Source organism: Lithobates pipiens, unplaced genomic scaffold (genome assembly GCF_037356315.1).
Source record: "Lithobates pipiens isolate NorthernLeopardFrog02 unplaced genomic scaffold, aLitPip1_a1.2 Scaffold_19, whole genome shotgun sequence".
Taxonomy (NCBI): Eukaryota; Metazoa; Chordata; class Amphibia; order Anura; family Ranidae; genus Lithobates; species Lithobates pipiens.
This window is the reverse complement of record NW_027507764.1, coordinates 78,297,054-78,313,565: the sequence shown is the minus strand read 5'-3', so window position 1 is coordinate 78,313,565 and position 16,512 is coordinate 78,297,054. Positions and strand designations below refer to the sequence as shown.

General features: G+C 40.2%; 1 protein-coding gene across 8 annotated transcripts in view; it reads right to left on the bottom strand.

Moving 5' to 3' along the window:
- Window positions 1-16,512, bottom strand: part of MLLT10 (MLLT10 histone lysine methyltransferase DOT1L cofactor) — a 307,092-nt gene that overhangs the window by 152,574 nt on the left and 138,006 nt on the right. For 6 of the 8 annotated variants that reach the window (XM_077490949.1, XM_077490944.1, XM_077490945.1 and 3 more), the window contains one exon: window positions 10,538-10,633. In XM_077490949.1, coding sequence (XP_077347075.1) covers window positions 10,538-10,633 — 96 coding nt within the window. The remainder of the gene's footprint in view (window positions 1-10,537; window positions 10,634-16,512) is intronic. The other 2 variants (XM_077490947.1, XM_077490951.1) reach the window with 1 other exon arrangement.

The window sequence follows — 16,512 nt, the reverse complement described above, 5'->3', positions numbered from 1 at the left end:
GAGGAGAGTGTTGAATGTGCTATTAGGCCAGTTATGTTGGGTGGGGAAGATATATGCACAGTGGGCGTGTCCTCACGAATTGCATCAATATTCATCAGTGCAGGCAGGTGCTGTATACACAAATATTGTGCGCTCATAAATTCCTGTTTGGAGTCTACATACTGAAAATTACTATGGCAATCCTGCCACTAGGTGGCGCATTCCTTTTGACCAGTTCATACAATAAATACTGAACATATGGTACTACAAAACACCTCCTTATATTCCCTGGTGGTGTACATCAGCCTTACCAATGCTATGACACTTTTTCTAAACTAAGAAGTCCCCTAATGTACATCTAATTATAACTCTAATGCTACACTGACAACTAAACTGCTTGCTACTCAGAGATTTAAAGTGGAACTATAGGAAAAAAAATTACATATATAATATAATTTGCATCAACACAGTTTTTGTCTCTCAGCAGATGACCCATTGATGCTGTCTGTAAATCCATCCACCCCCCCCCCCCTCATTTCCTGCATTAGGGTAAAATTGTACAACAGAGCTCTTATGAATACTATTAAAATGAATAATACAGCAGTCTAGTACTGATAATATAATAATACACACAAAGTGTGTAGAATAAAGAATGTAATGCAATGTATGGGAAGGTTTCTTTTGATATTTTTGTCCCCGAGATTCCTCCAATTATACGGTTTACCATGGATGAAGGAATTTCTTGGATGTCTGAAGTTAAACAACCTATACATGTATGGCCAGCCTTACAGCACAAATCAGTGCGAACTCCTTTTAGGGCCTATTCATTCCAGCACACACATTAAATGTGATCTGTTAATCACTATGCAGAGGACAGGAGATGTCACCCACCTACTGTCTGAAAGCAGAGGGGGCCAGGAGAAGAGAGAAAGGGGTTGGGGCTGACATACAGTGCCTTGAAAAAGTATTCACCCCCCACCCCCCTTGGCATTTTTCCTCTTTTGTTGCCTCTACAACCTGGAATTAACATGGATTGTTTGAGGATTTGCATCATTTCATTTACAGAACATGCCCACAACTTTGAAGAGGTTTTTTTTTTTTTTTTTTTTTTTAATTGTGAAGCAAACAAATAGGACAAAATAACAGAAAATGTTCATAACTATTCACCCCCCTAAAGTCAATACTTTGTAGAGCCACCTTTTGCAGCTATCACAGCTCCAAGTCGCTTTGGATAAGTCTCTATGAGCTTGCCACATCTTACCACTGGGATTTTTGCCCATTCCTCCTTGCAAAACTGCTCCAGCTCCTTCAAGTTGGTTGGCCTGTGCAATCTTAAGCCCCATACACAGATTTTCTGTTGAACCATATAATATGAGGTCAAACCTTAAGAGTTTCAATATGTATGTAATCAGGCAGGCCCTTGCACTACATGGTTTTGGTAAATCTGAAGACAAAAATCAGCAGAAAATCGGATAGTGTGTATGGGGCTTAAGTCTGACCACAGATTTTCCATCGGATTGAGGTTTAAGCTTTGACTAGGCCATTCCAAAACATTTACATGTTTCCCCTTAAACCACTCAAGTGTTGATTTAGCAGTGTGTTTGGGGTCATTGTCCTGCTGGAAGGTGAACTTCCATCCTAGCCTCAAATCACACACAGAGTGGTACAGGTTTTGCACAAGAATATCCCTGTATTTGGCACCATCCATCTTTCCCTCAACTCTGACCAGTTTTCCAGTCCCTGCTGAAAAAAATCCCCACAGCATGATGCTGCCACCACCATGTTTCACGGTGTGGATGGTGTTCTTTGAGGGGTTGTGATGTGTTGGGTTTGCGACAGACATAGCGTTTTCTTTGATGGCCAAAAAGTAAAATTTTAGTCTCAGACCACAGCATCTTCCTCCATACATTTTGGGAGTCTCCCATATGCCTTTTTTTGCAAACTCAGAACGTGCCATTTTGTTTTTTGCTGGCCACTCTGGCATAAAGCCCAACTCTATGGAGCGTACGGCTTATTGTCGTCCTATGTACAGATACTCCAGTCTCCACTGTGGAACTCTGCAGCTCCTCCAGGGTTACCTTAGGTCTCTGTGCTGCCTCTCTGATTAATGCCCTCCTTGCCCGGTCCGTGAGTTTTGGTGTGCGACTATCTCTTGGCAGGTTTGCTGTTGTGCCATGTTCTTTCCATTTGGTTATAATAGATTTGATGGTGCTTCTAGAGAGCATAAAAGATTTAGCTTTTTTTTCTTTTAACCTAACCCTGACTTGTACTTCTCAATAACATTGTCCCTGACTTGTTTGGAGAGTTCCCTGGTCTTCATGGTAGTGTTTGGTTAGTGTTGCCTCTTACTTAGGTGTTGCAGCCTCTGGAGCCTTTCAAAAAAGGTGTGCATATGTAATGTCAGATAATGTGACACTTAGCCCCTGTACACACAGTCGGAGATTCCGACAACCAAATCCGTTGGATTTTGTCCGAAACTGTTGTATACACACGGTCGGACAACGTTGTCGGAAAATCTGACGTGATGACGATATTTCGTTACGACGGGACTATGTTCACGCTAGTAGCCAATAGCTTTGGTGTAGGAATTTGATCTGAGCATGCGTGGCACTTTGTCCGATCGGAATTCTCTACACATGATCGGAGTATGTCCGATCGGAGCATTATGTCGGAAAATATTTCCGGCAAGTTGGAAAAGTTGGTGCGATAGATATTCCGACGGAACCAGTCCGATGCAGACCACACACAGTCGGAATATCCGACAAAACGCTCCGATCGGACACATTCCGACGGAATCTCCGACCGTGTGTACAAGGGCTTAGACTGCACACAGGTGGACATCATTTCACTAATTATGGAACTTCTGCAGGTAATTGGTTGCACCAGAGCTTTTTATGGACTTCATAACAAAGGGGGTGAATACATACGCACATGCCATTTATCAGTTTTTTTATTTCTGAAAAATAGTTTTATGTATATATTTATCTAAATTTTACTTCACCAACTTGGACTATTGTGTTCTGATCCATCACATATAATTCAGATTAAAAAAGCATTGAACTAAAGGCTGTAATGTAACAAAACATGTAAAAAGCAAAGGGGGAGAATACTTGTGCTAGGCACTGGATCTAACATGCATACTCAGGGATGTTGTTAGAAATCATGGGGCCCTGTTCAGCCTACCTAACAGGGCTATTCCCAGATCTCAGGACATGGTGTTCCCAGAACAGCAGGATACAGGCAAATCAGCTCTACAGATATGCCAGGATTTAAGGAGAGGCTGGGCCTCTTTATATAGTTGAAAGGTCTTTTGTGACAAAGGTACACCTAAATCAGAACAAGATTTTTAAAATATTTTGTAAGCAAATCAATAAAACAGCATAAAACAAGGTTACAGACACAGGACTGGCGGACACGGCAATGACCGTAATTTGTACGGATCAATTACCATCATTACATTATAACAGGCTCAATCAATAAAAACATTCAACATGCCTTGCTAATTACACCGAGGTGATGGAGAGTAAGGAAGAGGAACATCACACATACTGACACACTGAAGACATTACAGGCGGCTCCTTCCAATTATTTACAAATTATAATGATGCTTCTCATCCCGCAAAAGACCACCATTACCTTTATTGCTCCTCATCTATGTACATTTATATACTGGAGAGGCTACATACACAAATATATGTATGATGCAACTAGGGCTGAAACTAATCGATTATGAAATTAATCGATTACTATTTTCATAATCGATTAATCGGCCAGTAGCATAATGGGGTTAAAAAAAAAAATGAAAATTAGCCCAAGAACAAATAATCGCTACTTTAAATATTACTTTCACTGTTCTACAGTAAAAAAATGAACCCCTTACATAGTGATTAGCTGCTTTTTTTCTACTATAAAGGGCTAATTTTAGTTGTTTTTTTAACCCCCTAAATGTCTTTGACCTGGTTCACATCTGTGTGTTTATTGGTGCTTTTTACAGAAATGCACTACAGTTTATTTACATGGTTTCCTATGGGACACGTTCACATCTGAAAGTGTCAGGGACTTTTAATGCAAAATGGTGCTTTATTAGTTCAATATACTTCAATGGAGAAGCTGCAGAAAGGCAGGTAATACATTGTTGCAGCAATTTGTGTTTTTTAATCTGCTGAAAAAAAATGCAATGCAGTAAAATCACGTGCGCAAAAATCAAAACGCACAGCAAAAAGCACTGCAGAAACAGATCAAAAGCAAACTGCATAGGTGTGCACCGAGCCTTGTGCTGGCCACACATATCAGTTTTCAGATGGGAATATTCAGACAAAAATCTAAAAAATATTCAGACAAAAAATTTACAAAAGGGTCTAGAGCAGCTTGCAGAAAAACAAAAAGCTTAAAAAAACACTCCTATGGAGCATATGGTACACGTTTTGCACATATAAGCATTTTTCCCCAAAATACTAGAAAAAACGTACACTTAAAAACAATTGATGTGCCAAAACGTGCCCATTTTTCGTCCTGAAAGCTAGTCTCAAAAACGTACTTGTGATGGGTTTTCTCAGCTTTTAAATGCTCTTTTACAAATTACCATAAACGCCCAAATGTGCATGAAAACATTAGGCCAACAGGGCTGCTTCTACAGTATGAAGGAAAAAATGTCAAACACCCGTCCGCATAAGCAGCGCTTTTAATGGTCAGTGTGCATGAGGCTGAAGGGAAGAGATTCTGCCAAGGGTGTACCCTAGCACAGGTATGCGCTAGTAATTTTAACATTTAATTTTAGTGGTTTTGTTCTTATTCCTGAAATAAAAGAGAAGTCAGAATGCAGCAGGAAGATGGCACAAGATGCTGCATCTAGGCCTTCTCTTACCACGTGTATTTACTGGCTGATGGCACAGCTCAGCCTGAGCAGAATAAGCAATGCTCCTCATAGAAGCAAGTTTGTTTTTTTCCTGGTTCAGATCTTCCAAAGACACACAGAGGTCTCTTCTCATTCTTGCCAAATGTTCCTGTTAAAGGCATGTGGTAAACCCATGTGAGGGACAGAAACTGGTTCAAAAAAGGTCACCTACAGTATGAAGACAACAGGTGCACTTCAAAGCTTTCAGCGCCATACTTTAAGGGTGAATGATTTTCTCATACAAGACTCCTACCAAATCAAAGAGAACATGTTACAGCCACAAAATCACTTCAAGTACTTTGACAATCTATTTAGGGCCTCTTTACCTTTAGTGCTCAATGCATGACTGCACTGTATAGCCTCCACCAGCATGACCGACACTGTCCCAGAAAACCAAATAGCAACAAAGAAAAAGTCACCTATAAAGGAATGTCCTTGTATACACAAGCCAACGTACCATATATAATTCATCTTCCCTTTCTTTCTTCACTCACTCCAAAATTTCATCACAATCTACCGATGACCTCGGCTGCTAAAGGAACGTGACTTTTGACCAACGAGATTATTTTGTTTACATCTATTGAAAAGAAATTCCTAGTCGAGGCCCACAACCTCTAGCCTGTGGTTTTATTTTCAGTTGGTGTTTTTGTATGGCCCTTTGTGCCTGCAGATGTTCCAATATCTTGTTCCCTGCAGACACAGGTGTGCCGAATACACTGAAAACCCATAGGAGTTTCATTTCTTCACAAGCCACTTAACATAGCTGACCACCCAGCAAAACATAAGCCGGGATTAGGCCGGGCTTTGAGAAGAGTTATAAAAGGAAATAAACTGTTTTGCTGCAGGTTTTCTGTTTATGAATTTCCTCAAAATTTCAACAGAAATTTTAAATTGTTACTAAACCCAGGACTCTGCATTCACTATATCTGGTCTCCCACAGTACACAGAACATGGAAATGCAATTATTTTGGTGAATATAAACTGCTAAATATCTTTTCTCATCAGCAGTATAGCAATCTTATGACTTCTATCAGTGTCCAGCCGAGCACTGGTTAAAGTTTGTAGGAGGAGTTTTCATTCTGTTCTGACTGCCCTATGAGGCTGCAGGACCCCTGACCCTGGACAGTGATGATTCGTCCTCCAAAAGGAAAAAAAATAAAAAAAATTCTAGCAAAACACACTAAACTGAGCATGTGCAGAGTGCCCCCAAGGCTCTGTACTATCAGGAGATGGATTGGGGACCGTGGAAGAAGTGGGGGATCAGAGAAGACAGGATGAAACAGCCCTTTTAAACAATGTGGGGTATTAACCCCTTAAGTTCCTCAGTGAGTATAACAAGAATGCTTTACTGCATATACAGACCGATTTTACTGTTGTGAATTTAGTAACACTTTAAAATAGAAGCTTGGAGTTTTTTTTTTTTTTTTAAACCACTTCCATACCAGGCACTTTCCCCCCTTCCTGCCCAGGGACAATTTTTAGCTTTTTTGCTATCGTACTTTGAATGACAATTGCGCGGTCATGCAACACTGTACCCAAACTAAATTTTTATAATTTTCTTCCCACAAATAGAGCTTTCTTTTGGCAGTATTTGATCACCTCCACATTTTTTCGTTTTCGCGCTATATAAAACGAAAAAAGACCGTCAATGAAAAAAAATAAAAGAAAACTGATGGGCACGGATCAGTGGCACTGGATAGGCAGCACTGATGAGGAGCTGCTGACAGGCATTACTGAGTGGCACTGACAGGCATTACTGATGGGCACTTTTTTGGGCACTGATTGGCTTTTTTTGGGTGCTGACAGGCATTTATTATGGTGACAGGCTGGCAATTGTGTTGGGCACTGATTGGCACCTTTGGATGGGGGCTGTGCTGATATTCAATGTGCCGATTATCAGCACAGACCCCCCTCTGATAGGGAGAGCCAATTGGTGGCTCACCCTGTCAGTGTGAACAGAGGAAAGCCATTTACCAGCACTTCCTGGTTCATTGGTCACAGCTGATCACGTGGTAAGAAGCCTCTGTCAGAGGCTTCATACCACGATCGGAGTTGTGGTGTGTCAGACGTCTGGTCAGGATATCGCAACCACTTTGCCACGGTCATTCTGCTATATGGCAGACGGCAAGTGGTTAAGAATTACACTTACCTATGTGGATGCAGCATCTGTCCCCCACCGGCTCTAACACTGAGAACTGAGCGATCAAACACCGCCGATCGCTCCATTCTCACAGTTTCCTTAGCAGAGAGTTGGTGACTGTCAGTCACCGCTCCCTGCCCTCCCCATCCCTCACTGGAGCACTGGCCTGTGAATGGGGCAGAAGCTGCCATCTCAGGCTCTTAGCAGCTCGCTGAGAGGCTGAGCTGGTTTCTGGTCCAGGCATCTGGGTGGATTCCGACCTTGTTGTGATCTTGCCTGAGCCTGGACCGGCTCTGTGACATCAGGCTTCAGCCCGCTCTTTGCTGAAAACGGGTCACGGCAGTGCACAACGATCTGCACTCCTGTGATCCACAGAAGTACAGCCAAGGCGCTTTGGCTGTATGTCTCCTTTAAGTTTAGGTTAGGCAAATAAAGAAAAAAACGGTTAAAAGAAAAAAAAAAAAACACACACACACACACACACACACACACACACAGCACAAGAACAGTATTTACACCTAATGTGAAGAGTCCCCTGTGCTAGTGCCAGCTGCCCTAGTTGAAATCTTCCCCCCCCCACCATAGATATAATTTTCTAATGGTGATGGGGTTTCATACAGGTGTTGGACATGTCATAGGCACACGTCAAGTGTATAGACTATGCACACCCTTTCTGCCTCCCTCCTCCATTCACAAAAGCTGTACTATAGCTTCCACAAATGAAAAGCGATCTACGAATGGAGGAGGTGGACCTTTCATTCCTCCGTTTGTCCCCCATTCATACATCACTTTTTGACAGACAACTGTAATAAAAGCCAAATCCATACTTATCACACCGAATCAGGATCCAGTGCTGGCACCATGTGACCTGACTCATGCACCACTACATTGACAAGTTGACACTTTTCAGGGGACGCACCTCCTTCCTCAGAGCTCTGAGAAACATTTGAGAGTATGCATTTCTGTCTGAAACAAAGTGCTAAAAATTTAAAGCGGGATTCCACTGCCGTTTTTTTTTTTTTTAACCTGTGTCACTGGTGGGCGATTCCTACGGTGTCTTTTTAACCCCCGGCGTGACGATTTCATTGCTAAGGAAAACTTTTAAAAAAGCAGTCCGGCGGTTTCCATTTTCACTGTGGCCGTTTGAAGCCCACAGGCATTTACTTCCTGGATGCGATGACACTGAGCTCCCAGAATCCACTGCTCCATCTCGCACATGCTCTTTGAGTGTCCTCTTTGTTTTCCTTCCTTTTGTCTCGTGTGCTATAGTGGTAATGGCTGATAGAGCTGCCTGCCCACTTTCAAAATGGCAATTTCGGCTTGACTGTGTCCCCCACGGATTCCTGGGAAATAGCTAAAAAAGTTCCCAGGGACCATTGCGAAGCCGATAAACACGCCTACTCCCACGGGAGGAGAGCCTGGAAGTCGGCATAAACATTAAAAATAAAAGGTAAATACTGCATATTATTTTATTTCAATGGTCATAACTGCATCTATGTTCCAAAGCCATTTGAATAAGATGAACTTGCAATTTTCTGTACAAAACCGCTTTAATTTGGGTACAGTGTTGCATGATTGTGTGATTGTGACTCAAAGTGCGATAGGGCTGAAAGCTGAAAATTGGCTTGGGCAGGATGCGGGTGATAGTAATCAGTAGGCAAACAAACCTGGCTCCTAAAAAAAAATGTTGTTGGCTCCTAGATTCAAAGCAAATTTAATCAATCCCTGGGCTAAAGGGTTTCCCATTTTTAGGGCTTAATAAACAGTGTTAGTAAACAGTAATAAACAGTGTATGTAAATTATATAAAAACGTATATAACGGTTATTATTTAGATACAATATCCTCCCAACATGAAAGAAATCTAACCGATCCATCCAAAGCATGAAAAAAAAAATAGCTGAAGTTCAGCTTAGGCTAGGTTCCCCTCTTGTGGTGTTGGGAATATGTGCAAAATCGCTCACTTTCCTGACACCTACAGAGACACACTGCCCTTTAGCAGACATGCAGTGTCACCATTAATGGTTAATGACATCTGCCAACGCATGTGTTTCTGCATGTGCCAAACCACATGGTGCCATAGCTCCATGCGGTTAGTCCGATGTGATTCTGAAAAAGGGTCAGATTTTTTGTGCATAGGGCAGCCCATTGAAATGAATGTGCTGCCCTACAAGTGTTGTGCAGAAATGCATGTGTGATTCATCACACCTCCATGGTGTGAATGGAGCCTTAAAGTTTCACAATTCATTGCTCTGGTAACTGTTAAGGGTGCATACAGTGCAATAGTGACAGCAAATAGGCAAACTGTTTTTTTTAGGATTTATTAAAGAACATAAAAAAAAATTGTGCAAAATCTGGCTGCAGTTTACAAACACATACACACAAATTATACTCAAAATGTAAGTTTTTCAAGGGGCAGAATATTAAAGTTGGGGGAATCTAGAAGATAAAATAAAACTAACATTTATGAGCATTTATCACTGACCTGAGGTACTCACAAGTGGTCAGAAGATGCAAACCATGAATGATTGGTGCATACAAATAAACACAAGTATTGGCAAGAATGTATATTTGAGGCAAGTACCGTATATACTCGAGTATAAGCCGAGATTTTCAGCCCCTTTTTCTAGGCTGAAAGTGCCCCCCTCGGCTTATACTCGAGTCACCGCCGTCTGTCTACCCGATCAGCGTGTCGTGCAGACAGACGGCGGCCATTCCACTATTCAAAAGCCGCGCCTCCCTGTCTGTGATAGGCGGAACACTCAATTTCCCAGCAGTCAGTGGTCCGCCTATCACGGACATCCGCTCATCCTCATACTACGGACGAGGATGAGAGGATGTCCGTGATAGGCGGAACACTGACTGCTGGGAAATTGAGTGTTCCGCCTATCACAGACGGAGGTGCGGCTTTTGAACAGTGGAATGGCCGCCGTCTGTCACAGACGAGGAGAAGAGGTGCGGCGATCCTGGCATGGCCGCCGTATGTTTTTACATGCAGATCGCTGCAGAAGGACACAGGCTGCAGAAGGACAAAGAGGCACAGGACACAGGTAGGCTGGACACACAGGGATGGACACACAGGGATGGACAGGCATGTCTCACCCTCGGCTTATACACGAGTCAATAAGTTTTCCCATTTTTTTTGTGGTAAATTAGGGGCCTCGGCTTATATTCGGATCGACCTATACTCGAGTATATACGGTAATCAGGGCTGCTTGCAACAACTACTCGGCCGAACATGTGAGGTTTGGTTGGTCAGATCAACAATCCTCATCTTATGTTTATTATGTTTATTAGTACAACAAAGCTTACACTTCGAAATTTCAACCACCCCTCTCGTTTGTGAAAAAGCAGCACATTCCTAATAAATAAAAAAAAACAAAAAAAAAAAAAAAAAACCCTGCAGGTTGTAATAGGTGAAATCCCACTATAATAGTGCTATAGTGCTAGGTACGTAGACGATTTATACGGAAATGTCACAGACTAAGCTTGTCTCATTAGCATCCTGTAGAGTAGCCCTGCTCACCTTTTCAGTAGTCACAGTCAGAGAAGGGACTAATGATGCCAAAGGCTCCATTTGCTTTCTGGATTTCTGTCTGTGCTTTTCTTTTTCCTTATGCTTCTGAAATAAAGAAAAATTAAGTCACTTTTACATTAAGGTTTAGAGAAAAAGTTTGCTTTGCCATACTTGAACAATTAGAGCAAAAAAAAGTAATAACCCCGAAAGACTTATCTAGCAGATTATGTGATCTTACAAAATAAAAAAATAAAAAAAAAAATTAAAAAAAAGACATAGATGGCCAATGATCACTTTGCTGTGATTTTATAGATTTCTAGTAGAAGTCTTGAATTTCTAAACCGCACAAGGCTTTTCATGTAGTGTGTAACTGCCTTATAACCTACTCTGTGGAAAAACGATGTAGTCCATTAGCTCTTTCGAGAACAAACTCCTGTAAAAAATGTAAAAGGGTCAAAGAAAGTAGATGCCCCTTTAATCAAGTTTAGAAATAAGTATGTAAAATTTCTACTAACTTCATATCGTTATATACAAGCTGCAGTTACACGTTATCAGTTTATTAGAGGGCATTACCAAAACCACTGAACAAAAATGCCTGCAAAATTGTTCTTCTCAACAGCTACTTTATATCCAACAATCTTTGCAATTCTGAAAACATACATATTAAATGATCATATAAAAAGTACATATAAATTTACATAGGATGTGTAAATTCACAAAATGTACTTATCCTATCATGTATTAATTTAACTCACTTGTTTTACTTAATAAAGAAATGACGTACTATTAATTTGCAAAAAAGTTGCAAAACAAACATCTCAAAGCTATAACAGCATAAATAACCAACTATTGTGTATCCCAGTAATAGAAGGTGATTATGCAAGGATACACAGACCCTGATAAGTTGAGGCACCAATAAACATGCCCGATTATACCGGAATATTGTATTAGGATATACAGATTTTTTTTTTGCTTGGTTTCTCCTATACAATATAAAACTTTAAAGTGATATTAAATAGGCACATTTTTTTTAAACATATGATACTTACCTGGTCTGTGCAGTAGTTTTGAAATGAGCAGCCCAGATCCTCTTCTCGGATACCCCGCCGGTGTTCCTGACCACTCCTTCCTGTCGAGTACCCCCAGAGCAAGCGACTTGCAATGGAGGCACCCAAGCAGGCACGCTACCAAGCTGCTGCTCTGTATGTCTATTCAGACACTGAGTTGTGGCTTGGCCCTGCCCCATTATTCTCCTCATTGCGTCACTGGCTTTAACTGACAGCAGCCGGAGCCAATGGCTCACACTGCTGTCTCAGCCAATGAAGAGGGAGGGTCCCCAGAGAGCTAAGGCTTGCATGCACATCACTGGATCGAGAGGGATCTTAAGTATTAGGGGAGCTGCTGCACACAGAACGTTTTTTACTTTGATGCATAGAATGCATGAAGGTAAAAAGCCTTGAGCCTTTAGAACAACTTTAAAAGGTAAATTAAAAAGATCAAGTGCAACTTCAATGAACATTTGAATTCATTAACATGAGAGTTGATTTACTAAACTGTAGAGCGCAAAATCTGGTGCAATTATGCATGGTAGCCAATCAGCTTCTTACTTCAGCTTGTACAATTAGGCTTGGTTCACACCTATGCGTTTTGCAGCATATTAAAAAAATTTCAGAAATGCACTACCGTCCATTTAACATGATTTCCTATAGGTCACGTTCACGTCTGTGCTTTTTCAACCAATGTGCTTTTTGGAAAAGGTCAGGGATTTTTTTTTTTTTTTTTTTACCACAGCAGCTTGTGTTTTGGTTCCATAGATTTCAACAGAAACACAGCAGAAACAAAAACGCATTGCTTTTGCTGGTTTCTCCTGCCCAACAGACCAAAAATGCGAAACGCATCAAATTTTGCATTAAAACTCATGTAAAAAAAAAAACCTACTGGGAAATAAAAAGCATTATGATGTGAACCTAGCCTTTAGCTTTGGCAAAAAAAAAAAAAAATTACATTTTAGTTTCTAGATTAGTTTCTATGCAGAGATGAACCACATTTTGCACTCTCCAATTTTAGTAAATCAGCCCCTGGGACTTTTGGCTGTAGCAATAAATAAGTGCTGCAGCACCCTTTTTTTTTGTCGCAGTGCATCAAGCTAATGACTATTTCAATTTCTCTTTTTATTTATATACTCTTGTAAAGAAAAAAAAATATATATTATTATTATTATATAATAATAATAATAATTATAATTTTATATATATATATATATATATATATATATATATATATATATATATATATATATATATATATATATATATATATATATATATATATATATATATAAAAACACACACACACACATAAATTATATATATATATATATATATATATATATATATATATATATATATATATATATATATATATATATATATATATATACACACACACACACATATATACACATATACACACATACATACACACACATGTATGCTTTGAGATACATTTTACACTACAAATGTAGACAAATCTACTAATTAGGTGTGTCTGTATTATAATTAATTCACTGTAGATAAAATGTTTGACCTCATTTAAATTTGCTATATAAAACATCATAATAAACTCTGCTTAACTTTGTAAAAGAGAATGAAAAAAATGTCAAGAAAAAAAAAAAAAAAAAAAAAAAAAGATAAAAAAAAAAAGAAGATGGAAAGCTTTGCAACAGATGGCACATTTTGCTTTAACATTTAAAAAGGAAGAGAAAAAGAAAAAGGAAAAAAAAAAAAAAAAAAAAACAATCTGCCCTATTAAATATCAGCAGCAATTTTGATAGTTAACTGACCCTTTGACTTCTGGATCCCCAGAGGCCTTTCATGAGAATATTAAATGTCCGCTATAACCATAGCTTATTAAAGTTCACAATTGCTTGCCTCCTCTCTAACAGACATGCACTTTTATCAAACCCTAAAATTTGACTTGTTCTGCAATTATGCTGCCTGAATGAACTTGCAATTAGAATAAAAAACAAAAATCAAACAATGAAAAAAAAAAAAAAAAAAAAAAAAAAAAAAAAAAAAGAAAAAATTAGCTTACTCCCTCTTTCGGAACATAAGTGTACTTGGCAGGCGGCCTGGAGATCTGTAGTTGGGGATATCAACGGTTACTTTAAAAGTGAAAGGGGATTCTGGGTCAAAAAACTTTCAGTTGTGTCATTCTTTCCTCATTGATGTGTTTTGGAAAAATGGAACTGCCTGGTTACCTCACTGTTCAGACCTTGTAGTAGTAAGTGCTAGAGACATGTTTTTTCCATTTGCACATTAGGGCTATGAAAATATATATTATTCAGAAACATTTCTTTATGGTCTCCAGGATAAAAAGAGCAAATGCAAAAAATATCCAGTGTGAGCAAGAGACCGGTCTGTCGCTGTGGGGGACATTGGATTGCAAGCCATAGGAAGGTGCAGTGCCTGAATCCTCCATGTACCCTATAAAGCTCTGCAGAAAATGCTGGAGCTATAAAAATACATTGAATACAATTGAATTCCACTGCAGCCAAAGATTTTGGGGAACTTTTAAAGGGTGAGCTGCTCAAGGCGTACTTCCCCATCTACTATAAAGACAAAGAAAGCCATCCAAGTAGAGAATGTAAATAGTTGTATGTCACTTACAACACTTCAGCAGGTAAGTTGTTTGGATGCTTTCCAGTGTGTTTTTAAAACAAATTAGAAATGCATGCACTGTGTTTTCAATGTATTCCAATGGACCCAGTCAACAGAAGTGCTTTTTTTCCCATCTGGAATGAAGCAAAACACATTTAAATGCACCAGAACGCTGGAAAAGTCCCATGTGTGGACAGGTCCGCTCATTCGGACAGCCCGGTGGACTTTACGGCAGTTTGTCCACCAGACTAAGCCCACGTACACACAGTCGTAGATTTTGCCAACCAAATCCGTCGGATTTTGCCCGTCGGATTTAGTCCGACGGATTGTGTCCGAAACTGTTGCATACACATGGTCGGGCCAAGTTGGCGAAAAATCCGATCTTTCAGAACGTGATGACGTAATTTCGTTACGATGGGACTACATTCAGGCTAGTAGCCAATAGCTTTGATGTAGGAATTTGATCTGAGCATGCGTGGCACTTGGTCCGATGAAAATGCTCTACACATGATCGGATTAGGTCCGTCCAGCCCAGTTGGTCAGGAAATCTTTCCAACATGTTGGAAAATTGGGTTGGACGGAGATTCGGACGGAATCAGTCCGATGCATACCACACAAAGTCGGATTATCTGACGACACGGTCCGATAAGACTCATTCCGACAGATTCTCCGACCGTGTGTACAAGGGCTAAGTCTGCCAGATCGTCTGATCGTGTGTACGCGGCATAACATTACACAATTTTCATGCAACAAACAGGAACGCAGTGACGTACTACGAAGAATTTCAGCTCAAGTGTCACCCTTTGGGCCCCTTCTGCTAATTTTGTGTTGGATGAGCATTGATTCTGAACATGTGTGTTTGTACTTTCAACTTTTGTGTGACCGATTTGTGTACGGACTATACAAAAATCTGACAACCAACCGTTGTCTGTCAAAAATTTACTAGCCTGTCATCCAATATTTGTTGGCAGAAAGTTGGCCAACAATTGTCAAAAGGAGCCTGGTACTTATGCCTGGTACACACGTTCCGATTATCGTATGATGTATAGTTCGCATTTTGTTGCATAAAACTAATATCGTATACAACAGTGCAAAATGTGCTCTACAAAAAGTACGATTTTTGTCGTACGATTCTGGAAAATCCTACCGCTGTGCGTAGCTACGCATTTGAAATTATGTCAAATACGTGTGACCCCCTGTGTCATTCTGGTTTATTTTCGCATTTCCAATCGTGCGTGGTGTTAGTCTATTGATTTTTAGTGGACACATACTGTACTGATTAAAACGACTGTCGTATGATGAGCTGTCGTCCAAGCAAAGTTTTCGTGTTTGGCTCTACGTGTTGGACAGACTGTCGTGATCGGCTGTCGAAAGCTGTGTAGCAACAATCAGATTATCGAACGATCAAGCCGAAAGCGATTTTTAGCAACCGATAATCAGAATGTAAGAGGCATAACGGTCAGATTTTAGGACAACAGTCTGTCAACAGACAATATCCTGCCAACAATAGAATCGTGTGTACAAGGCTTTAGTGTCATTTCGGTCTGCTGCTTCATTCCTCTGCTATCAGCATAAATCACTTCTGACAAGATTTCCTGACACCAAAAGAAAATGGTGACAGGGGAGGGACAGCCACTCTATTCCTGTGTGGAGTGGGGTGTGTGTGTGTTCCTTTCCTCCAATCAGCTCTCCTCACTGAGCTCTGCTGAGTGTGACTTTAGCACTCCAGACCCTTTTTCTGAACTTTCAGACAAACTTTTAAACTCAGCACTTTGAACGGAAGTATAAAAGAGAAGACAGCAGATAAATAGGTACAACTTATGTAGGAGGATTAGTTTCATCTCCATGTATCACCTGACACCAGTCACTTCATGGCGTATATGTAAGGCAGGGATCTTCAAACTACGGCCCTCCAGCTGTTGTGGAACTACACATCCCATGAGACATTGTAAAGCCTCGTACACATGCTTAGATTTTCGGACGACCGAACATCCGTTTTTTTGTGACATGCTAGTCTCATGTCAAAAGTGAAGAGGTTACTCACAACATGAAAATTTTTGTACAACAGAATACAACATCAGAAGTGACGTAACGTGTTGAATACTTTTGTATGTATTCTTTCGTTTGAGCATGCGTAGTCTTGCTCTTACGATTTTTTTCCTATGAAAACCATACTGATGGAACGAAAATCAGACAGACATTGAGTTCACATACACCAAAAATCGTATCCAGCTTTTGTCTGACAAAAAGCAAAAATCGGCTGTCGAAAGCACCGTATCAACGATCCGAAGATCGACACTAATCGTACAAAATTTTCCATACGAT